The 25,383-nt window shown below is 49.3% G+C and overlaps 1 protein-coding gene across 3 annotated transcripts in view; it reads right to left on the reverse strand.

The window, feature by feature from the left end:
• TEP1 (telomerase associated protein 1) overlaps positions 1 to 25,383 on the reverse strand; it is a 1,383,286-nt gene that overhangs the window by 167,494 nt on the left and 1,190,409 nt on the right. For all 3 annotated transcript variants that reach the window (XR_014966740.1, XM_085618536.1, XM_085618535.1), the window contains exon 49: positions 11,949 to 12,070. Coding sequence is in view for 2 of the 3 variants with exons in the window: in XM_085618536.1 (XP_085474662.1) it covers positions 11,949 to 12,070 (122 nt within the window). In the remaining variant the exon portion in view is untranslated. The remainder of the gene's footprint in view (positions 1 to 11,948; positions 12,071 to 25,383) is intronic.

Raw genomic sequence — 25,383 nt, forward strand, 5'->3', positions numbered from 1 at the left:
AAACTGAAAATGCTCCTGGCCTACCGTGAACCGCAGGTAATGCCGGTGGGCCGGCAGGACAGATATGTGAAAATATGCGTCCTCCAAGTCCAACGCTACCATCTAGTCTCCAGGGTCAAGAGAGCCAGGACCTGAGCCAGAGTCAGCATTTTGAGCTTCTCCTTTCGGAGGAAGCGATTGACTTTCAAGAGGTCCAAGATGGGGCGCAGTCCCCCATTGTCCTACTAGGGGACCAGAAAGTAGTGAGAATAACAACCACATCCTATTTCCGTCCGAGGAACGCACTCGATGGCCCCCTTGGCCAAGAGGGCCATGACTTCCTGCTGGAGGAGTACCAAGTGATCCCCCGACATGCGGTGGTACCGAGGTAGCATGGCTGGAGGGGAGGACTGAAAGGGAAGGGAGTAACCCCTGAGGAGATCTGCAACACCCAATTGTCTGACGTGACATCGCGCCAGTAGGGTAGGTGGTGGCGGTTCCTGCCGCCCACCGGGGTGGAATGCACCACAAAGCTCGGATTAGGAAGGTTTGGAGTTAGAAGCAGCAGGGGCAGAAGTGGACTGACCCCCACACTGATTCCCAGACCCGCCCCTGCGGAAGCCGGGTCCGCGGCCACGCTGATGCTGGTTCTGCACAGGCTTGCTGAAGGAACGTGCCTGGGTGCCTCTGGCATGGCCACGAAAGGAACGAAAACCAGGAGTGGCCGGGCTCTTTGCAGAAAGACCCAAGGACTTGGCCGTGGCTCGCGAGTCCTTAAAACGCTCCAGTGCACTGTTGGCCTTATCACCAAACAGGCGAGTGCCATCAAAGGGTATGTACATGAGCGAGCTCTGGAAATCGGGCGAGAACCCAGTAGACTGCAACCAGGCGTGGTGACGCAGCACCACAGTCGTAGAAATCGCCCTACCCAGTGAGTCTGCGGTGTCCAAACCACACCGAATGGCGAACTTACGAATCTTTACCCTCAGCGACAGCTTGGAACAGCACAGCGTGAATCTCCTCAGGACACTGAGGCAACACCTGGGCAACTGTACCCCACACCGCGTGGGAATAGCAGCCTAATAAGGAGGCGGTGTTCACTGACCGCAGCCCCAAGCTGGCCGAAGAGAACAACCTCTTACCGTTCTGCTCCAGCTTCTTAGAGTCCTTATCCGGCGGGGCCGTGGGAAAAGCACTCTGACATCAAGGCTTGGATGACCAGGCTCTCAGGCATAGGATGAGTGGTCAGAAAAGCGGGGTCACCAGGCGCCGGGTGGTGACGCCTGGCAACATTCTTATCCACAGGGCCCCTGTGGCTGGCCGCGACCAAGTGCCCAACAAGACGTCAGTGAGGGTGTTGTTAAAGGGGAGCAGGGGCCCCGTCTGGAGCACCTCAGTGAGGAGATTAGTTTTGAGGGCCACCGTAGGAAGATGGAGGCTGAGGACCTCAGCTGCCCGATGGAGCACCATCGTGTAGGAGGCACCCTCCTCCATGGTAGGCAGGGGAGAGGCAAACCCCGGGTCAGAAGAGACGTCGAGGTCGCCGACGTCCTCCAAGTCGTCCACCCAGTCCTGCTCGGAGTCACACTGACAGGCAAGAGGGTCCTCGGACCCCTCCCAGTCGTTCTCCACCTCTGTTGCATGGGGAACAGACCGAGGCGGCAGAGCTGGAGCCGGAGAAGGAACATACAGCGTTGGAAACAGCGCTGGGAATGGCGCCAGCCAGTGCCGTGCCGGCGCCGTGTCCCAATGCAGATCCCAGGTAGGAACAAAATGGTCCTGGAACCAGGGTAAGGGCAGGACAAACGGCACCCACTGCGGCGCCGGAGCCAAGGGTGGTGCCAGGGCCGGAAGCGCTGGCCCTTGCGGCGCCAGGGCCGCCAGAGCCAACGGCGCAGGATCCTGTGGCATCGAAGCTGGATCCACCGGTGGCGCCGGCGGCCCCACAGGATCCGGAAACGGGACCGCGGGGCCCGAAGGCGCACCGACGGGAGCCCGAGGCCTAAAAAGGCAGTCCAAGGTAGCAAGAAATTCTTGCACCTGTTCGGGAGTTGCCGACTGACCCGGGTAAGGCGGGTAGGCCACGGGATTCCCAGGCTCCAAAGGAGCCGCAGGGGCAGAACCCCTGTCCCCCTCGTCCGCATCCGAGGACCGACGGGGGGACGTCGGAGAGTGAACTCGCTTCTTCGACTTATGTCGTCACTTACCCGAATCCGAGGGCGAAGACTTGGAGCCCGAGGAGTGACGACTACGGCCCCGCGAGCATTCTCAGGAACGGTGCAAGGACCTAGAACGGCGCTGGGACGAGTGCCGGACCTCCAGCAGCTTCCGGCGCAGCTCTCTCAAGGCCTTCGGGGCCATGGCCCGACAGTTACGGCAGGACCGGGAGTCGTGGTCGGTTTCCAGGCAGTAGAGGCAAACATCGTGGGGGTCCGCCACCGACATATTGTGACAGCAGGCACCACAAAACTTAAATCCAGGCATTCCTACATGCACCAAGGAGAAAAAAAGTCTAAAAAAAGGGTAGTCAAAAGTGACTAAGGTACGTGCTCTTACCGGATCTGCGCTTGCTGGCGCGGAAAAAGAAAGAACTGACGTCAGCGTGCATGGGTGGCGCCTAGTAGTCTTCGTGACGTCATCTCGGCGCATACAACGCCAGCGACGGACGTGGAGCCGCACAACGCCACCTACTGACGCACAGGGGTGCTGCTTGCAATACTTTCCAGATCCAGTCTGACGCCTGGGGATATTCTAAGGTAAGGAATCTATCACTACTAACGTGTCTCTTTCAGATAATGTTGTCTGACTTGGTAGAGTGCAGTCCATCAGGTCACTTGTGTAGAGTTCCGCTAAGATGTGACATCCCGTCCATGCGCAGATATGTCATGTATGCTGAATGCGTATTTTCATATTGGATGTATGTATGGTGCATGTGTTATAAAGAGACTGTGTGTAGTGTGAGTATGGTTGTTTTAGCCCACGGTATCCATTTGGATGGCTCCTGGCTTAACATTGCCCAAAATAGAGTGTGGATGCAGCTTTTCCAGACAGCAGAGGAATAGTGCCTGCATTCCTGAGACTAGAGGGTGGAGAGGCACACACTGAAGTGATGAAGAGTGGAAATATGGCTACACTTAAGAATTAATCGAAGTAAAGGGGTTGCTAATAGGGGAGTCCATAGATTCTGTAAGGCAGTTTCTAGACAGCACCTGCCATGTTTTCTGCCCCAGAACTTGACCAACGATGGAGAGTTGTAGAGAGTACTAAGGAAAAGCTTTGCGGCCAGAGCTGGTGTTTGCATGGCAACCAGTCTCCTAGATGAGAATAGAAATCACCTGAAGTGTGCACAACTTGTTGGAGAAGATGTGTGTCTGCTTGGGGCCTAAAAGTCTATCTGCTTGCTAGAAGAGGGAAGGAGAGTACCTGGCCCTTCAGAATGAAAGACTGTTCACGAGGCAAAGCCCGGTCTTATTTCCCATGTGAGGAACACCCATAATAGGCTGGCGTGTGTGGGAGTGTACCCAGTGCTGACCAAAGCTGAGCGAGTGAAACACAAGTTACTTACTTGTGTAACAATATATCTGTAAGAGACATTAGTTAGTGATAGATTCCTTACCTTAGAATATCCCCAGGCGTCAGACTGGATCCAGAAAGTTTTTGTCAGCAGTACCCCTGCGTGTCGGAAGGCGTCGTCGAGCGGCTCCGCGTACTTCGCTGGCTTCGAATTCGCCGAGATTATGTCATCGGAGCTACTTAGACGCGCCCACGCGCTCTGACGTCAGTTCTGTACACGACTTTCCGCGCCAGGAACACAGAGCCATGCCAGAGACCGACTACTGGTGCAATAGAACCAGGGCCCTGAAAGGGATGACCTGAACCCTAGAGAACAGTTCGCAGAAGGGGGAGGATGGGCGGGTGGTAAGGAATCTATCACTAACTAATGTCTCTTACAGATGTTAGTGATAGATTCCTTACCTTAGAATACATACCCAAGCAATACCAACCACGGGGTAGGGTCTGCGAAGTGAAATCACACCAGAAAGTCACGGAGAACCGACCGGCCAAAGAAGCAGTCTCTCCGGACTTGACTGTCAAGGAAATAATGCTTAGTGAAAGTATTCAGCGAGGCCCACGTGGCTGCCTGACAGATATCTTGCAGGGGGACACCGCGTCCCAATGCTGTAGTAGCTGCTGTGGCCCTAGTAGAATGGGCGCACAGCCCTACCGGAGGTTCCTTTTTAGCCAGAGAGTAACAGGCTTTAATACACAAGACAACCCATCGGGAGATAGTCCGCTTGTGCACAGCTCGGCCCTTCTTGGCGCTCACGCAACCAACGAAGAGCTGGTCATCCACCCGGAACTGCTGTATGCGGTTGAGATAGAATGAAAGCGCACGTTTTGGGTCCAAACGGTGGAGCCTCTCTTCCTCTCTTGAAGGGTGTGGAGGCGGAAAGAAAGTGGGCAGAATGACAGTCTGCCCGAGATGAAAGGCAGTGACTACTTTTGGTAGAAAGGAGGAACGTGGTCGAAGCACAACCTTGCCTGGATTAATCGCCAGGAAAGGAGGCTTACATGTAAGCTCACTCACACGCCTAGCGGAGGTGATGGCCACCAGGAAGACAGTTTTCAAAGTTAATAACCGCAAAAGACAGTTATGACATTCATGGACCTATCTTCGGCCTTTGACATGGTGAACAGGGCCAAGCTTTGGAGGATCCTACACGATATTGGCATTGATCCTCCACTGATTAACTTCTTAGCGGCCCTACATGAAAAGCTTTCTGCCACCATTAGGGTAAATCAAGAGGGAAGATGCACTAGACACTTTAATTCAGAAAGGTGGGTTAGACAAGGTTGTATTTTGGCCCCCCTCCTTTTTACTATTTATATAAACGCCTTGGATAGCTCTCTGGGCACCACTGGGGCAGACCTTCCGCGTGTAGGAGCTTTATCAATCCCTGTTCTCCTATACGCGGATGATGCTGTCTTACTGGCTCGCACGGGGGTGGGCTTGCAAAGGATGCTGGATTCTTTTGCCTCTTTTATGGACCAGCTTGACTTGAAGGTGAATATTAATAAATCTCATGCCATGGTCGTGGGTAGAAGTAGCCGTAGCTGTAAACTAAAAACTTTTTATTGCAAGGGGGCGGAGGTGTCAAGGGTACGTACCTTCCCATACCTAGGCGTCCTTTTTGATCATAAGGGCTCTTGGGGCCCACAAATTAAGCTAAAAAGTATTTCGATGGCAAGGTCCACCAGTGCTCTTTTGGGCTTTTCAAAAAGGTTGGGGGCGAGACCCATGGAGGCACTGATAAAAGTATACAACGCTAAATGTATGTCCATTGTCTTGTATGGCGCCCCGCTGTGGGGCCACATAGCCCAACTCCAAATTCAAAGAGTTGAAAATAGGTTCCTGAGATCCCTCCTGTCTGTCCCTCAATCCACCCCCACATTTAGCATTCACACAGAGGTGGGGATTGGATATGTTACGGACAAGCTAAGGGTGGCCCCCCTGGTTTGTTGGGCAAAAACATGGTTAAACAAGGAAATCACGTTGAACCATGCCATTCTTACAGATGTTATTGCCATGGAAAATGCTAAAAGGATCCCCTGGGTTGAGTACGTGAGAAAGGCTTTTGCTGATTTAGGACGCCCAGAGCTTTTTACCTCCCCGGAGAACATTGTTAAGAAGGATGTTCATTGGATTAGGGCTACTTTTCTAGAAGAGGCAAGGCTGACCCGGGAGGAGTTGGAGCTTAAAAAACCAGTTGTGAGACAGAACTATGTTCTAGTCACCTCGCCCTCCCTGGAGCCATATTTACAGCTTGTAACCAAACCTTTTCATAGATTTTTACTGACCAGGTTCAGATTCAACTTAATCCACTATTCTCTGGGCAGTTACCCTGTGTGGGCCAAACCTGAATGTAGTATGCCCTGCAGGTGTGACAATTTCTCAACCCAAGATACCCTGCATTTTATTATGTTTTGTAGTTTTTATTCTGAAATGAGGGAAAAATGTTTGCTCCCACTTTTAAAAGAGAAAGGTTTCACTCAAGTCAGACCAGCCCTAATACATTTAAAGATGCTGAGTTGTACCCGTGACATTTTCTACGTGGCCAGCTTTTTGGTGGCAGCTATGAGGCTCAAGAACAAAACACTGCCTCTCTCTGGGGAGCTTGATTGCTAATTTGCACAATTGGGGTTTTAGAGTTTCTCCCAACCTGCATTTAGTGACTCCGTATGAACTTTCTTTTTGCACATGGAATGTCTTCCTACCTTTTTAATAATTCCTCTTATCATTGGTTTTATTACATTTGTTTTAACAAAAGTTTTATACACATATTGTAAATGAGTTGTATTTGTCTGTCTGTAATTTTGTGATGCCCATTGCTTTTATGATTTTAATTAATCGAAATAAAGTGCTTTGACTGACTGACTGACTGACTGACAGTTATGAAGAGGCACAAAGGGAGCACACATTAAGTATGTGAGAACCAGGTTCAAGTCCCACTGAGGCATCACAAAAGGAATAGGAGGGAAAAGGTGAGTAATGCCTTTGAGAAATCTATTGACAACAGGGGACTTGAAAAGAGAGGGCTGATCAGGCAGCCTCAGAAAGGCTGTAAGATCAGAATGGTTGCCCTTGATAGTGCCCAGAGCAGAGCCCTGCAGGGCCAAAGAGAGAAAGAACAAAAGGACCTCAGAAAGTGGGGCAGAAAGGGGATCTACAGCTTTCGCTGTGCACGGTTGGTTAGCAGGATGCAGGAGGCTATGAGTCCCAGCAGCCTCAAGGTCGTCCTGACCGAAACCCAGGACAAGGGCTGAAAGATCGGAATCATAGCCCGAATGTCCTGGACTCGCTGTTCGGGAGGATAAACCCGAAACTGCGCCATGTCCAGAACCGCTCCGATGAAGAGGAACTTCTGAGAGGGAATCAGGTGCGACTCCGGCACGTTGATGGAGAACCCCAGCAAATGCAGGAGGTCGGCCGTACTCTGGAGGTGGGAGACAACTACCTGGGGCGAGCCCGCCTTCAACAGCCAGTCGTCCAGATAGGGGAAGACTGAGACCCCTGATCTGCGCAGATGAGCTGCGACCACCGCCATCACTTTCGTGAACACCCGAGGGGCGCTGGTAAGGCCGAAAGAGTGGGGATATGAAAATAAGCATCCTGCAAGTCCAATGCTACCATCCAGTCTTGCGGGTCTAGGGCAGACAGGACCTGAGCAAGCGTGAGCATCTTGAACTTCTCCTTCCCGAGGAAGCGATTGACGTTCCGGAGGTCTAAGATAGGACGCAGGCCCTTGTCCTTCTTTGGAACCAAGAAGTAGTGGGAGTAACAACCACGACCTACTTCTGGCGTCAGAACGTTCTCGATGGCCCCCTTGACCAAGAGGGCCACAACTTCCTGCTGGAGAAGCACCAAGTGATCCCCCGACATGCAGTGGTACTGAGGCAGCATGGCTGGAGGGGAAGTCTCGAAAGGGAGGAAGTAGCCACTTCAGACTATCTGCAGAACCCACCTGTCTGAAGTGATGGTGCGCAAGTGGGGGAGGTGAAGGCGAATCCTGCCGCCCGCTGGCATTTGGTGGGCCTGAAACACTGGACTAGGAAGGTTTTGAGGCAGTGGTAGCAGGGGCGGTGGTGGACTGACCCGTCCGTTGCCCCGTGCCCCACTTCGACAGGCCCCTAGACCGCGGCTGCGCTGAGACTGTGGCTGCGCAGGCCGGCGGCTTTTAAAGGAACGTGTTTGGGTGCCTCATCCCTGACCTCGAAAAGAGCGAAAGACAGACCCTAAGGGAGCGCGCGTGGAGGCAAGACCCAAGGACTGGGCTGTAGCTCGGGAGTCTTTAAAGCGTTCCAAAGTGCTATCCGCTTTGTCACCAAAGAGACACGTGCCATCAAAGGGCATGTCCAACAAAGTGTTCTGGACAACCCCAGAGAAGCCAGTTGTCCTGAGCCAGGCGTAATGGCGTAGCGCCACTGTTGTGGAAATTACCCTGCCAAGGGAGTCGGCTGTGTCAAGGCTACAACGAATAGTGAATTTTGCAGCATCCCTTCCCTCGTTAATGGCTTGGGAGAGCACCGCTCGTGTAAGCGCATCATTAAAGGGCAGTAGCGGCTCCGCCGAGGTCGCCGGCTGCAGCACCTCAGTCAGGAGATTGGTCCTGATAGGCACGGAAGGGAGCTCGAGCCTCTGCCGCCCTACGCAACACCACAGAAAAATTCCCAACCTCCTCCTTCGCCACGGAAGAGGAGGACAGTGTACCAGGGTGCGGAAAAAAATCCAGATTGCCTGGACCTTCGATATCACCCTCCCACTCCAGTTCATCCTCACATTGAGCTGCGACAGGGTCCCCTTCGTCCACCGGCTGTTTAAGAGGTCGGTAAGGATGAGGGGACAAGGGAAAGGGAATAAACTCCCCACCTGGAATAGGAATCGAAGGATAATAGACCAATCCAGGCTCGACGTAGTCCGGCCCTGTTGTAGTGTAGTTCCTATTTCCCTTCTAGGTTCTGCGCATTGGAATAATATACACTATGGTTTTTGCATAGGTCTAAGCTCTGCGCATTGGAATAATATACACTATAGTTTTTGCATAGGACTAAGGTCAGTATCCTCCTCGAATGAACAAGAAGGGATTCGTTTCTGACAACCGCATAAACATGACAACTTTGTTTCCCTTAGAATCGGAAAGCGTCTCAGAATCGTGGAAACAATAGATAACAGTTTCACTCAGTTAATCGTGCATGCTTAGTTTCTCCAGAGGTACACAGAAATAAATAGACGGGCGTTTCAATAAATGGATTTATTGAACAGTCTTGTTTCTCGTGTAAGAGATATGAGCTGTTACAATCATTAGACAGTAAGCAAGATATAATACGCACAGCGTAAGCAGTACGAAGAAATAATACTGCAATAGCGTTGTCTTTTAGTTATGACATATATTCATATATACAGACATAAATAACACAGGCTAAAAAGTGAATACTCGTCTGATGCTTGTAAATAGTTCTACCCCAGTGTACCTAACCTAAGTGTAGTACGAGGCAAGAAGTAGGTGCTACTTTTTTATAGTATGGTATATACTAAGATTAGTATGCCAAGAGTCCCTCTAGGTTCTAGTCAGCTCCATACCTTTAGAATGAGAGAGGTGGGTATCTCTTTCCGGGTCTCAAACTCTAACACCCCGCAAAGGGAGTCAGAACACTGGAAGCTGGATTCTCTGCAAGCAGGGATGACAGTGTCTGGTCAGTGCGTCAGGCCGGGATATGGTACCTTCCGAACTTGCCGTGGCGAACCGTGCAGTCAAGTCGTGCTGAGTCGTGTCGTGGTTTGCCATGGTAAGGGAAGGTATATTTATACCTGGAAGGTGTTTAGGAATGCTAGCATTGACGTAAAGTGGGGCAGAGGAAGACATCATGGATGAACCCCTAAGGAATAGTAGTTCATGCATAATCGATGAGTTCTTGGATAAATCAATAATCCTAGCTGGGGAAAGTTCTGTCTGCTTAAGGGTCTGGTTTCTAAGAACTCGTTGTGACGTGGGATGGACGGATGTAGGTGACCATGCCTGTATTTGGATAGCATGGCTAATGCCTAAATAAAGACTGGGATTCCTAAGCATAAATAAGGGCAATACGAATTGTGCCTATATTAGGACATTATTCAGGGAAACCTATATACGGGTATCTAAATCAAAACACAACACTGTAGGCAACGGCGTTGTGTCCGGCGTCTGCCCCGGAGGTGGTTTCGGACCCGGTGCAGAGGTCGGAGCCAACGGCGCTGCAGGGCATCTTGCTCGCCTAGCCGAGACCAAGGCACGGGGGCAGAACCACCCAATGGGTCCACGGGGCCCGAAGGCACACCGGAGGGGCCTGATGGGGCAAATAAACGGCCCATGGCCGACAGGAATACTTGTATTTCTTCCAGAGTCGCGTATGGTCTCGGGAAAGGCGGGTAGGCCGCAGGCAACAACAGAGGCTCCACCGGAGCCGCGGGGGAGTGATGCCTGGGGATATTCTGAGGTAAGGAATCTATCACTAACGTGTATCTTTTAGATCTGCCTGTTTCCCCTGTGTGGTTCATTTGGCAAAATATGTGAAGAGATTAACTTCCATCTTCAGTGTGCCATCTGCTGTCTCCATTGTGACCTGAGGAGCCTGCTTGCTGCCACCAATGAGCTGTGTCCAGACATCATTATGGTTGCCCCTAAGGACTCTCCGAAGGCCACAAGTGCCAAGAAGAGAGGATTGATGATCCCTAGCTGCTGATCTGCATCGTCAGTGTGTCGCCACTGCCAACAAGCTGTGCGCCAGACGTCATCACTGCTGCAGCAGAAGACTCCCTCAATGTCAGAAAGGCTGCAACTGTCAAGGAGGGACGACCATTGAGCCTGGCCTGCCACACCACAAATCTGACATGACTTGAAAGGTGAGGCCGCCTCGAGACAATACTTCTAGTGCTGGAGGACTCTGCTGTGTGACAGCAAAGAGCACAAGACAACTACCACAACTCTGAGCAGCACTGCACCAAGGCAGGTAACGCAAGTCAGTGTCTGAAATAGAGACTGTACCTTTCACCAGAGCGGTGTAATTAAATTCACCCATGTGGTGCCCAAATATTTAACAAGATACCACACTAAATGGGCCTATGGGTCCCTCACATTGGAACACTGATCAAACAGCCATAAAAGTGTACTCGTAACTCACCCGATTCTTGACCGAGATTCCCCCTAAGTAATTGTCCAGCATAGTTGGGACAGAACTATAGCCTAGCAGAAGAGTGCTGTGGTAGGGCAGGAATCCTCACCCCTGATAGAAATCTGCACAATGCATGTTGGCTAACAGTCATAGTAATTACCCCCCACCTCACACCCTATCCTGTGAGTCAACAGTGGAAATGAGTTACCTGGCCCAGTTTACAGAGTCATTGTTTGTTGGCCCCAGGACACCCATGGCAAACAAACTCTACCACCATGGTTGTGACCCAGTGGTCTCTCTCTGGCCGTAGGACCTCCTGAACAGGCTCCGACACTATGATCACACAGCCACCTGTCTTGCAAGAGCACAACGAGGCTTAGCCATATGGCCATATCTTAGCCTTTATTCTCCAAGTAAATGCAGTTACCAAGATGGTCTCCACCACCCACGCTTGTGCTGAAAGATAGTCCTGGTCATGCTTCTCCCCAAAAATGCATCTTGATAATGGCTATAGTGATCTCCTGCCTGAAATACTGTAGCACCATGCATTCTGGTCTACCATGATCAACACTGAGTAAGCTTCAAATTGTAGCTAACCACACTGCTTGACTTATGCTCGATCTAAGGCGCAAAGATAGCATCAAATCACCTTGAGTTTGCTTTACTGGTTTTTGTGCACAGTTCACAAAGGCAACACCATTATGACACCCGAGTCTACCTAACCAACTTTCAGATCAACTTCACTGAAGCAACTGTAAATCTGTCCAAATAACCTCAAAATGCAGAAGTCTACTTGCAGTAGGCTCTATTCTCTGGAAGGTTTTTTTCTCAGTCTATCTGAGACTTGGGGACAACTTCTTAAAGTTCTCTAGAGCTCTGACGATAAACAACCTCCTCTCAGTAAAAGATGCACTCACTTTTTCTCAGGCTTCAAAACCTTTTATTAAAACCCATGAGAACTGCTTATAGCTACCCTAGACAACTGCCCGCCATCATTTAAAGGCCCAAGACTGGCACCTCTATCTCAATTGAGGCTTTTCCATCTTTTCCTAAAATGCCAAGATTTGCTTTGACAGGTTTCACACCACCTCTTCCTAAAACCCGTGTGTCTCACCAAGTACCCATTTTTTAGTGGCACTTCACAAAAAACAAAATAAATAAATACTGAGGTTTACCAAAAATAAGCAAAATGATACATTCACATAGTTTGGATTAAGCAACTCTCCATTCTTTTATCCCATAATTCTTTTTCTCACACCTACCTGACTGAATTCTGATCAGGGCGAGCTTCCAAGACCCACCGGGTGACTTCATGGTTCATTGACACAACAAAGAAGCTGCTTTGGGAAGTGAAGAGGATATTGCTGATCGCTTGCTCGCTGGCCTGAAAAAAGAAAATAATAATCTATTTCTTCAATAACTTTCACACTAGGTGAAAAGGCTGCTAGGACACAAGGTGAAGGAACGCCCATGGTGCTAACCTACAGCACACAAAGTATAACAGACAAAAAAATAAAAAGGATGGATGGACGATGGATAAGCTTGAATCTTACACTCTGAAACTTGCACTGTGAGCATTCCTATTTTGTCACTGAAGACAGGGAGCAGACATAGGAAAACTAGTCTTGGCCCCATTCCAAAAGAGGCAGTGCCGCCCAAACTGATTGGTAATATCTCATCTGAAAGGGAACAAAATAACACCAATGAGTTTCTGCCTTATTTGCAATCATCATTGAACCTCAGCATGAGTCTCTATGGCACAGCAAGCTACTAGACACATCTGTGTATAACCTTGCCGCTTTGGGAGACTACCTGGGAAAGACAAAGCAACTACAAATGTATGCAGATGAATTCAAGCACTGCCATCTAGAAATCTTTCTTTAGCTGAAGACATAAAAATAAATAAAATAAGATCTGTGTTGAATTAAGTGCAGCAGAACAGTGAGGGTGATACTAGAATCAATGTATAGTTTTAGGAACAAGCAGCAAAATATATATGTATGTTGAACCAGTTGATTTATCAGCTGCTGGCTTTGGATGACCAGCGAGCAATGGAGAGTGTGAGATGTTTACTGGTATCAGAACCAGAAATAGGGACAGAAACATTTTTACATACTTTTTCATTGGAAGATCCACCTTTACAGGTGAAAAATTGAAATGATGGAAATATAAATATCACTGAAGTTGACACATTCGTCTAACAGAGGAACTGGTCTTTTTACACTACTGAACATATTTTCACAAGTCAAGAAAGACATCGGTCTGTAATGGAAACTGTTGAAGTATTTGGAAAGTCGCCTTCAGGACAGCGAGCGCATCAATTGCATAGCAATGGTAGATATACAATTATTAGGGAGATTACGTGACAAGTTATATGTGATGCAGAAAAAAACCCATATATTTCCACAGTATTAAGAAGTATGCCATGTTGTACTGTGCCAATTGTGGTTGACATACATTATGCACCTCATACAGTACAAAAGGTGTGTGTTTTAGCCAAGCTGAAAGATTTTTTTTGTTTAACTATATTTACTCAGTATTTGCAGGTAACGACAGAAATGATAAGACAACTCTCAGAAGTCCTTTGATATGCAAGTTTGAGATAAATTCCATGTATGTGTGAATGTCCTCAGTTTATAAAGTAAGTTATTCATTCTGTTGGGACGGGAGGAACAAGTTACTTATCTTCGATAACGCTCTTTCAGCAGGTTCCACACCTTTTGAATACTTCCCCAGGCATCAGAAAAGATCCCGAAATCTTATAACAGTAACTCTGTGCGACACATTGGTGCCATTTCGCTCTGGAAATAACGTGCAGAGCCAATATAGGTGGCTCTCCCACATGCCAACGTCAGATGCCTTTGAGGACCCTCGCTGCAGAGTCCCATCTTTTTTTTTTGTAAAAGATGTCTTTATTGATAAGAAAACACAAAAAGAAACCATCGGCGACAGTCCCGCACAACTTCCCTCGCAGGGGGATGCATATGAGGAGGAGGGGCCAGGGAGCCAAGCAGACGCCTGGTGTATCACCCACGCTAAGCAATCAGCCCAGGAAGAGTGTCAATGGTGGGGCCTCACTTCCGCCCAATAAAATGCCCCTGCAAAAGTCCAGGCTATCGGGCAATGCCCAACAATTGAGAAAGATCTAGCTCTCCCCCTCTTCTTCAGGCACCTCTCCAAAAATCAAACTCAAAAGAAAAGAGAACTCCCCCCAACCCGCAACCCCCCCGACCCTCCCAACCCCTCCCACCCTCCCCCAGTGGTGGTAACTCTCAGTCGTACGCAGGGCATTCCCCAATCGATAATCATACCTGGAACAGGTGAAGGGCTCGAATTGAGGGAGGACATACCGCTGCTGGCAATCCCCTAGAGAGAAAGCGCACCAGAGGGCCCCAGCGGAAACTGAAATTCTTAAAGGACCCCAGGAAGACATCCGCCATCCGTTCCATGCTCAACAGTTCCCACAACCTCGCATGCCACAAAGATATCGCCGGGGCTTCCTTCTTTTTCCAAGCTGCCGCCAGAGTGACCTTAGCCGCCCCCAAACACAACCAAAGGATCTTTTTGTCCGCACGCGTCTGGTGTTCGAGGAGGGGATCCCGGAGACCTAGTAATACGTGAGCCACGGAGTCTGCGATCGGGTAACCCAAGATCTCTGTAATATGGGACAGTATCTCCTGCCAGTAGGGGCGGATGACCGGGCAATCCCACCAAATATGGCGAAAGTCCCCCAAGAGACCACATCCCCTCCAACACCTGTCCGAGGAGGTAGGGAAGATGCGGTGTATCTTGGCGGGAGAGAGATACCAGTCTATCATTGTCTTGAGGTGCGCCTCGCGCAGCTCCATCGAGTGATTGTGGCTGGTCAAATCGCACCACAAGTGAGACCAGTCTTCATCTGCAATGGCCCTCCCCAGGATGTCCTCCCAGAAGCCCATATAGCGCGGCCTCGGAGAGAGAGCGGTGGCCAAGAGGTGGCCATAGATAAAGGAGATGGCTCCGCGCATCGTCGAGGTACGCAAGAGGAAAGCCTCAAAGGGGGTGGGCGGTCTAGTTGCCGCCTCTTGCATCGACGGAGACAAAGCCCAGTGCAGCAGTTGGGTGTGGCGGAACTGCTCTGTCTGAGGAACCCCATAATCCCGTCCACAATTGGCAAAGGTGAGCGGGGCAGAGCCATGAAACAAATGCGTAAGGGCGAGACAGCCCCCGCTTCACCAAGCGTCGAATGGACCCTCTTGCATAGCAGGGGGAAGGCCGGATTGAAATGTATGGGAGTAAAAGGCGACTGGAACGTAGTCCAGCGCTCATCCCCAGAAACCGAGTCCCAGACCTTCAGGGTGGTGCCGGTAGGGGTGCTGATGTACGCATTCTGGGGCCTGCCCCCTTAGGCTTCCATACCAGATCCCATATCGTGCGTCCCGCCACACTTCTGTCCATGTGGAGCCAGTGTTTCTCCGAAAGCGGTTGGGTCCATTCCACCAAGACCCTCAACTTCGCAGCTTTATAGTAGAGGAGCAAGTCCGGGAGGCCCACCCCTCCCTCTCCCCGAGGGCGTCGGAGAGTGGCAAAAGAAAATCTAGCTCGCCCCCCCTGCCATATGAACCGGAGCATTAGAGTCTTAACGCGGCGAAAGAAATCAGTGTCCAAGACAATGGGGAGCGCCTGGAACAGATATAAAAGCTTCGGCAAGAGTCATTTTAATCGCGTGTATCCTACCTAGCCAGGAGATAAACAATGGTTCCCACCGGTTCAAGTCAGCCCGTATCGCATCCATGAGAGGAGGGAAGTTGGCCGAATACAGTTTCCCCACTGTGGGGGTCAAGCGCACCCCCAAGTATAGTAATGAGGAATGAGTCCAAGGAAGAGGCGAGAGCGGCCGAAGGCGGTCCACCTCCATCGGCGAGAGTGTAAGATTAAGGATATAGGATTTGTCGTAGTTCACCTTAAAACCCGCCACTGCTTCAAAACGTGCCAGGGTCATCTGGACGTGGGGGAGGGAGTGCGCAGGGTCTGCCATCGAGAGCAAGACGGCGTCCGCGAACAAGGAGATCTTGTGCTGTTCGCCCATAAAGGGTAACCCCTGGATATCCGGGTGCTCCCGTATCGCCAGCGCCAGTGGTTCAATACTCAGAGCGAACAGCAAGGGAGAGAGCGGACACCCCTGCCTCGTACCTCGCGAGTGTGGGAAGAAGGACGAAAAGCAGCCATTGACCGCGGCACGGGAACGGGGCCCGCTATAATTGGCCCGAAGCATGGTGATGAATCTATCAGAGAACCCAAACGCTGCCAAGGTACGGAAGAGAAACTGCCAGTCCACCCGGTCAAACGCCTTCTCGGCATCCAGGCCAAGCAAAACTGCTGCAATGTTAAAGCGGTTGGCCTTCTCGATGAGGTGAATCACCCTCCTGGTGTTATCATGGGTTTGTCGTCCTTTAATAAACCCAGATTGATCCGGGTGGATTAGCACCGGCATCAGGTCTTGCAGGCGGGACGCTAGGATGGAAGAATAGAGTTTGGCGTCGACATTGAGCAGGGCGATCGGCCTATACGATGAACAGAGAGCCGGGTCCTTACCGGGCTTAGGGATGACGGAGAGGACGGCTTCCGCCATAGAGGCCGAGGTAACCCCCGACTCAGCCATCGCATTGAACAGTTGGACCAAGAAATCACTGATATCGGCGGCAAAGGTCTGATAAAAGAGGGTCGTGAAGCCGTCTGCACCCGGCGCCTTATGAGGCTTCAGGGACTTGATGGCACTCAGCACCTCCTCTCTCGTGATGGGAGCAGAGAGCAACTCATTCCAGGCCGCAGAAACCTGTGGGAGCGGGAGAGTACGCAGGTAGTCCCTCTGGGCAGAGGGGTCAAGGGAGTCCCCTGCGAATAACGTCGCATAAAACTCGCCGAAGCGTGCCGCCTTGTCCGCATCGCGGTGCTGCAGCGCACCTGCCGCGTCCCGAATGCCTCCGATGTATTCCCGCTCCCGCTTACGGTGCAGTTGGCGGGCCAAGTGTTTCCCCACCTTGTTCCCCTGAGCATAGGAGAGATGACGGAGCTTCAGGAGGGTAAACTCCGACCTATTATTGTAATGCGCCCGTAGCTTGCCCCGGAGAGCAGTAAGCGGTCGCAACGTGTGTTTGGAAGGTTGGTCTTTATGCGCACGCTCCAGCACTGCAAGTTCCGTCTCTAACGCCTCTCGTTCCGTTCTCCTCAATCGATTAAGTGCCGCGTTAATAGCTAAGCAACTACCCCTCACGGAGGCCTTAAAGGCAACCCAGGTAGTAAAAACAGATGTGTCTTGAACCGGGTTAAGGTCGAAAAAGTCCCGAATCGCCACACGGAGCTCCTTGCAAGAGGAATCGTCCCTCACCAGGGAAGCCGGAAAGTACCATCTGCGCGGAACGTCCCCCACTGGCGCCCATTGGAGCCCTAGCGCAAACAAGCTATGGTCAGAAATGGAAAAAGGAAACATCTTGGCCTCACTCACGGAACCCCGGAGCGACTGGTTGTAAAAAATATGATCTAACCGGGAATACGATTGGTGGACATGAGAGAAGGTGTAGTCCCGGGAGAGGGGGTGCAGGGAGCGCCACCCATCCAGCAACCCCAGCTCCTTGATCCGCCGGCGCGACTCATCAGAGAACACCCCAGTTTCGGCCCTCCGACAGTGGGAGCAGTCCAAGTCCGGATCCCAAACGAGATTGAAGTCCCCCATTACGAAGAGCGCCCCCTCCACAAAATCCTCTACAGTACGCAGTAAGTTCAAAGGGAATCTATTTTGCCCCGCATTGGGAGCATACAGCACAAGGAAGGAACAGGTCCCCCTTAACAAGAAGCCATCTATCCTCCCTATCGCTCCGGACTCCCAAGGGCTGGAAATGGAGAGTCGAGCAGAACGGCAGCGCCAATCCCCTATGTTTCGAAACCGCCGAAGATCTATAGATAAGGGGGAACTGCTTGTGTTTCAACCTGGCCTCATCCCGCCGAGCCAGGTGGGCCTCCTGGAGACCCACCACGTCCAGGTGATGATCCAGTACATAGTTCCAAACTTTTTGGCGCTTCTGAGGCGAATTCAACCCCTTCACATTCCAAGTTCCTAGGGTAACAGGCATGCCGCAGGGTTCTCTGACAAAATTTCGAAGGTCAGAAATTCGACCTACACAAATATCGCAACACTAATATCGATGTCAAGAATATCTACATCCTATCTACAACATGGTAAGCACAAAAATATCGAAAATAAAATATAGATGTCAAAAATATCGTTTTTAAAAATATCGGGTTTTTTTGGTTATAAAAAATATGTAAAATAAACATAATAATACTTATAAATAAAATAAACATTATTAAATATATTTCACAATGTTAAAAATTAATAATTAATAATTATAATTTGATAAAAAATTAAACAGACATATATAATATATATACTTAATAATGTTTTAATAATTATTTTAATAAATTATACATTATTTAAAAATATTAATTGCAAAAACATTACACACAAAACAATAACAAATAAAAATTAAATAATTATGTATAACAAATTAAAACTACTACATTTAATTTTAATATTGTTAAAATTAATTATATACTACATTAGCTAAAATAATAAAAAAAATATTAAAAAGCAGAGACAATAAAACTACTACTCCAGCTCAAAAAAAAAAAACCAGAAAGGAAAATGTTGGATAGCGTAGGGGTAAAAATTACTATTCCAACTCCAAAGAGTGCAACAGCAGGGAAAGTGTTGGATTGCGTAGGGGTATAAATTACTATTCTAACTCCAGAGAGTGCAACAGTAGGGAAAGTGTTGGATAGCGTAGGGGTAAAAGTTACTATTCCAACTCCCGAGAGTGCAACAGTAAGGAAAGTGTTGGATAGCGTAGGGGTAAACATTACTATTCCAACTACAAAGACTGCAACAGTAGGGAAAGTGTTGGATAGCGTAGGGGTAAACATTACTATTCCAACTCCAGACAGTGCAACAGCAGGGAAAGTGTTGGATAGCGTAGGGGTAAAAATTACTATTCCAAATCCAGAGAGTGCAACAGCAGGGAAAGTGTTGGATAGCATAGGGGTAAAAATGACTATTCCAACTCCAGAGAGTGCAACAGTAGTGAAAGTGTTGGATAGCGTAGGGGTAAAAATTACTATTCCAACTCCAGAGAGTGCAACAGTAGTGAAAGTGTTGGGTAGCATAGGGGTAAAAATTACTATTCCAACTCCAGAGCGTGCAACAGCAGGGAAAGTGTTGGATAGCGTAGGGGTAAAAATTACTATTTCAACTCCAGAGAGTGCAACAGTAAGGAAAGTGTTGGATAGCGTAGGTATAAAAATTACTATTCCCACTCCAGAGAGTGCAACAGTAGGGAAAGCATTGGATAGCGTAGGGGTAAAAATTTACTATTCCCACTCCAGTTAGTGCAACAGTAGGGAAAACGTCAGATGGTGTAGGGGTAAAAATTACTATTCCAACTCCAGAGAGTGCAACAGTAGGGAAAGTGTTGGATAGCGGGAGGGTAACAATTACTATTCCCACTCCAGAGAGTGCAACAGTAGGGAAAGCGTTGGATAGCGGGAGGGTAAAATTTACTATTCCCACTCCAGTGAGTGCAACAGTAGTGAAAGCGTTGGATAGCATAGGGGTACAAATTACTATTCCCACTCCAAAGAGTGCAACAGTAGGGAAAGTGTTGGATAGCGTAGGGGTAAAAATTACTATTCCAACTCCAGAGAGTGCAACAGTAGGGAAAGTGTTGGATAGCGTAGGGGTAAAAATTACTATTCCAACTCCAGAGAGTGCAACAGCAGGGAAAGTGTTGGATAGCATAGGGGTAAAAATGACTATTCCAACTCCAGAGTGCAACAGCAGGGAAAGTGTTGGATAGCGTAGGGGTAAAAATTACTATTCCAACTCCAGAGAGTGCAACAGCAGGGAAAGTGTTGGATTGCGTAGGGGTAAAAATTACTATTCTAACTCCAGAGAGTGCAACAGTAGGGCAAGTGTTGGATAGCTTAGAAGTGAAAAATATCATACTTATAAATAAAATAATTCTTTAAAATAATTAATAATTTTATTATTAAATAACTCAAAATGACTTACAAATACCAATAGATATTTATACAAAACATAACTACCAATAAATAATTAATTAGCAATAAATTATTAATAAATACCAATAAATAATAATTAATGAATATTAATTACCAATTAACAAATATTGAACAATTACATTTTTTAGACTAAAAAATAATTATCAAACACTAATTACCAATTAAAAAATATTAAATTACATATTTTTTATACACAAATTATTAATTATTATACATTATTTACCAATTATTAATTACTTTAGTATATTAATTAGAAATATCAATAAATAATATTTAAACATATTTAATTACCAATTGATTATTAATCAACAATAAATTATTTTTCATAACCAAATTATTAATTTAAAATATTTACCAATTAATAATTAATCTCCAATTAATTAATTATCAATACCCAACAACAAATTTAATAATTACTTAATTAGATTTCAATTACTTCCAACACTATTCCCCTATAAACACACAAAACACAAATAATAAAATACAGTTAACATAATTATCAATTAATCAATTAATACAAACTAATCACAAATTAATAATAATTAATTACCAATTAATACTTAATTAACAATAATATAATTATCAATACCAATAAATAAATAAAAATATTACTTTATTACAATTAAATTACTTCCCACCCTATTCCCCTATAAACCTACAACCCGCTACAGAATTTAAACGCAAAAATTATTTTAAATTATTTTATAATTCCTAATAATTTATAATTAATTTCATATAATTAAATTACTTCCCACCCTGTTCCCCTATAAACCCACAACCCGCTACAGAATTTAAACGCTAAAATTATTTTAAATTATTATATAATTCCTAATAATTTATCATTAATTTCATATAATTAAATTACTTCCCACCCTGTTCCCCTATAAACCCACAACCCGCTACAGAATTTAAACGCTAAAATTATTTAAAATTAATTTATAATTCCCAAAAATTTATAATAAAATTCATATAATTAAATTACTTCCCACCCTATTCCCCTATAAACCCACAACCCGCTACAGTACTAAAACACAAAATTAACTTAAAAAAATCATTATTAACATATAAAAATTGTATACATATATTTTTAAACCAGTAGAACACTTAACAAAAAATAATTAACACATGCATATTAAATACATAATAAAACACATGGTAATATGATAAATATAGATATTAGTGACATGGATATTAGTAACATCGATATATTTCATATTGATATTACTAATTTCGATATTACTAACATCGATATAAATAAAATCGATATTACTTACCTTAGGGTCGATATTCTGTCCATAGATATTCTTGACATCGATATTCTGTCCCTTCGATATTCTAAACTCGATATTATTGTAGGTCGAAATTAAAGTTTCGATATTTAGACTGCTCACCATGCCGCAGATCTCTCAACTCTCAGCTCTCTCAGGTCAGCCACAGACAAAGCGCCGCCCCCGTCCCAGGGACCTAACCCGACTAGAAAGGCCCCGGCAGAAGTGGGCCCGCAGTGCTCCCCAGGACCGCAGTCCCCAGACCATCCCACGTTATCTCTGACGGTGGCCCGCAGCCCAGACCCAGCCAGAGCAGCGCCCCCAACGACGGCCCCTCCCTCCTCCCCCACCTCGCCCAGGATCAGGGCCCCCGCCAAAGCAAGCGTAACTCCCTCTCTGCCAGGTAAGAGCGACCCCCGCCACCCCCTCAAGCTCCCCCCCCTAGAGCCCCCGCTAAGCGCAACTCCCAGAGCCTCCCTCGCCACAACTCCATGTTACCACCACTGGCCCCCCCCTCCCATCCACCCCGACGCCCCCCCACCCCACCCCCAAAATCCCTTTCCCAAAAACTAATAAAAAAACCAAATGCAACAGGCAGAGGAGTCAACTGGACCCCCCAAAGAAAGTCAAAAAAACGAATGCTGCAACCAGGAGGGCTGGTGATGAGACCCTCGGAGAGGGGGGTCGCAGGCAATAGACAGTGTTCCAACCGCTCTCCGGTCCGGGGTATCTTCCCCAAAAGTACATAGTTACCCACGGTACCTGAACAGGAGGGAGGCGTCCCCCCGCCACCAAGCAGCCTTCCCTCTACCATCAAGCCGCCGAAGAGCTGTCCCGCGGCGCCGACACCGTCACATCCACTACAGAGGCGACTGCTCCATCTCTTTCCTGTTGACTGGACTCGGTGTCTGGCCTATTCTGTGTCCCCAGACGCCCAACTCTGTGCCAGGAGGAACAGCGCCTTCTGCGCCTCGAAGGCGAGCGTCCCCCCCTCGGGGAGTCTGTGGCGTCGTCCAGCCCCAGGAGGTCCTTGGCAGCCTGCAGAGAGCGAATCTGGACCAGTCTGTTTTGCCACCTGAAGATGAGCCGAAAGGGAAGACCCCAGGAGTATGCCACGTGTTGATCGCGCAAAAACGCAGTCACAGGACGAAAGGCACGTCTCTTCTGCAGCGTAGAAGCTGCCAGATATTGGAAGAGTTGGGGATGGTGCTCTCTGAATAGCAGGTTAGGAATACTCCGCGCCTTCCGAAGAATACTTTCCTTGAGCTGGAAATCATTGACGCAGACCAGAATGTCCGGCGGCGGAGCCCCCGAGCCCCTCGGTAGGCCCACTCTGTGGACCCTGTCCATCCTGACTTCGTGGAGATCGTCATCGCCCAGGATTTGCAAGAAAAGAGCCTCTACATACCCACGGATATCCCCAGCTTCGCCCCCCCAGGGCACCGCTCGGATACGGATGTTGTTCCGCCGAGACCGGTTTTCCAGGTCTTCCGCATGGGCCTGGAGATCCAAGTTCTTCCTCCGTTAGTCGGAGCACATCCTGTTGGAGCTGATGGACGTCACCCGCCAGACCCAGATCGTGCTCTTCCAGCGTTGCCACGCGCTCGCCAATGCCATCCACTTCTCGCCGCACTTCTCTGAGGTCCGAGGCAAGCTGGGAGCGGAGATTCAAGATGTCTTACTTGATAGCGGAAAAAAGCTCCATCATGAAGGCCTTGGTGGCCGGCGCATCATCTGCTTTCTGCTGGGGGAAGCGCTGGTACCCGGGGGCGTCTCTGGCAGCGCACCCCTCGGGGGCCCCATCTTGCCCGGTTTTTCCTTGCGGGGCTTAGTCGACATCGCGGGCAGCACCACGAGTGACCGGGGCTCCAGACCGCAGGGAGACCCCACACTCTCGCCCCAGCCGGCAGACTCTCCAATACCTCTCCCGGGCCAGCACTAGCGGAGAGTCCAGAGTCCCAGGTTCTCCACTTCGTCCCACACCGGGGCCACCGCTTCTCAGCGCTCCGGGGTCCGATCCACCGCCAGCTCGCCACTGAGAGCACACTCCAGCGCTCTCGGGGTCCGGGCCCGGGCCAGGCCGCACACACCAAGGGCCCTCGTCAGGCAGCAGTAGCCAGGGGGGGGCGCACAGGACATCAGGGCCAGCTTTCAGTTCTCCAGTCCACGTCGTCACTTACTGACCCCCGGCCTCGCAGTCACAGGTGGGAAGGCGGCCGGCCACCCCCGGTTCACCGTAGCATAGGCGGCAGCTCACCCCGTTCCAGTAGGCACCAGTAGCAGCATCAGGTATGCGGCGGCCCACCAGCCGAATGAGGGGCGGGGGGAACTCACCGGGGGGTCCCGAGAGCAGCTCGGCAGCAGGCCTCACTCCGGGGAGGCTGTTCAGGGCTGGGCGCTTCACAAGGGGGGTGGCCCCCGGCTCCACAGGGTCCCCACCGACACACCGCTGTGGATGGAGCCCCCACGGGGCCCGGGAAGTCCAGGGCCGGGGCCACCCCACATGCCAGTCGATCACAGGCCCAGAGGCCCCCCAGCAACAGCGGACCAGCGTCACTCCTCGGGTCTCGGCCGCAGACTCCCTCCGCACCTCTGTAGCGGTCCTCGTAGACTAGGCCCACACGCCGCTCCGTCACCGCCAGCCGCAGGCGCACTCTCCCCACCTCGGCAGCCCCGCGGCAGAGTCAGCCGGGCCCTCCTCATCCGCCGGGTCCCAGGTCTCGCTCCGCCGATCCGGTGGTCAGGCGCGGCGTTCAGCGTCTTAGCGGCAGCGCGGTGAAGGGCACCGCCTCCAGCCGCGTCGCCACGCAAGTCTCCCGGCTGCGGCCGCCACTCTCGCACCAGGCCCCAAAGACGTCAGAGGCCTCTGTTCTTGCCCCTCGGGCACAAAGATCGCCAGACTTCCTCCCGGGCCACTAGGGGACCAACGCCAACTCAGGGTGTCAAGCGGGAAGGGCGAGGGAAGGCGCTAAACAACGCTAAGCAGGTACGGCGGCGGAGGGACTGAAGACACGTCTTACTCCGTCGCCATCTTGGACACGCCAGCCCCATCTTTTTAAATGTACAGATCACAATTCACAGAATGGGGAGGATGGAAGTGTTAGTGAGGAATCTGCAGTTAGAAAGAATCTCTAACAAAAGTTAAATAAATTGTTCTTCTGATAGAGACTTCTAACCACAGATTCCTCACCTTTTGAGTAGAAACCAAAGCAATACCTATTCAGAGGTTGATCTGTGAACTGGCTCAGACCAAAAAGTCCTTTGGGACCAATCAATTGTAGTTTTCTTCTCTTGGAACCTGGCTGTCCAGACAGTAGTGCTTCTTGAACATATGGAGAGACACCCAAGAAGCCGCCTAACAAACATCCAGGACAGGAATTTACATGCCAACGCAGTGGTAGCAGCTTTGGCTCCGTTAGAATGAACCCATAACTATTCTAGGGGCTTCCTTTGGCTAATGTGTACCCCCTCATGCGGATCGTCATCTCGGGGCTGCTATTTGGTACCATTGACACAAAAGCTCAGTGCTCTTTTGGGGCTTAGGTGATGAAGTCTCTCCTCCTCATCCTTGCAGGGGTGAGGCAGAGCATAGAACGCAGGTAAGGGGATAGTTTGACTGACCTGGAACGGTGTCACTACTTTTGGGAAAATGTCCGAGTTCGCAGAACCAGTTTGTCTGGGAAGGAGGAGAAACACAGCAGTTTGACACAGAGCTTTGAGAACACTCACCCATCATACCGATGTTACGGGAACGAAGAATTGAGGGTGAGAAGCATTAAAGACAGCAGTGCAGCAGCTCAAAAAGAGTGCACAGCAAATATGTGAGGATGAGGCTCAGATCCAATTGTGGTATAAAAGAGAGAAAAAGGAAACAAATGTTGGAGTCCTTTTAAAAAATGCATCACAATAGGTGATTTATATAATGAGGGCTGGTCTGACAAAAGTAAGAAGGCTGAATGAGCAATGAGATACCCTTTAACTGTGCCTAAAACAAAGCCTTGCTGGGCAAGGGACAGATAAACAATAAAATATCAGACAACCTGGCCTGGAGGGTGTCTATCTGTCGTGTACCTCACCAAACTACAAATTTATCCCGAAGTCAGGCAAATTGAATATTTTTCCAGGGACCCCTGGCCACCAAGATGACATCAGACACTTCCAGAGAAAGGTCAAAGGTGTTCACCTAGTGCTGCCCAGTCTCCAAATATGGAGGTGGAGATTGCGCAGGTTTAATACCCTGCCCCGTTGCTATGACAACATATTTTCTCAGAGGGGCAGCCTGATCAGCGGACAGATGCTCATGCCCAGGAGCTCT

The sequence above is a fragment of the Triturus cristatus genome, chromosome 7 (genome assembly GCF_964204655.1).
Source record: "Triturus cristatus chromosome 7, aTriCri1.1, whole genome shotgun sequence".
Lineage (NCBI taxonomy): Eukaryota > Metazoa > Chordata > Amphibia > Caudata > Salamandridae > Triturus > Triturus cristatus.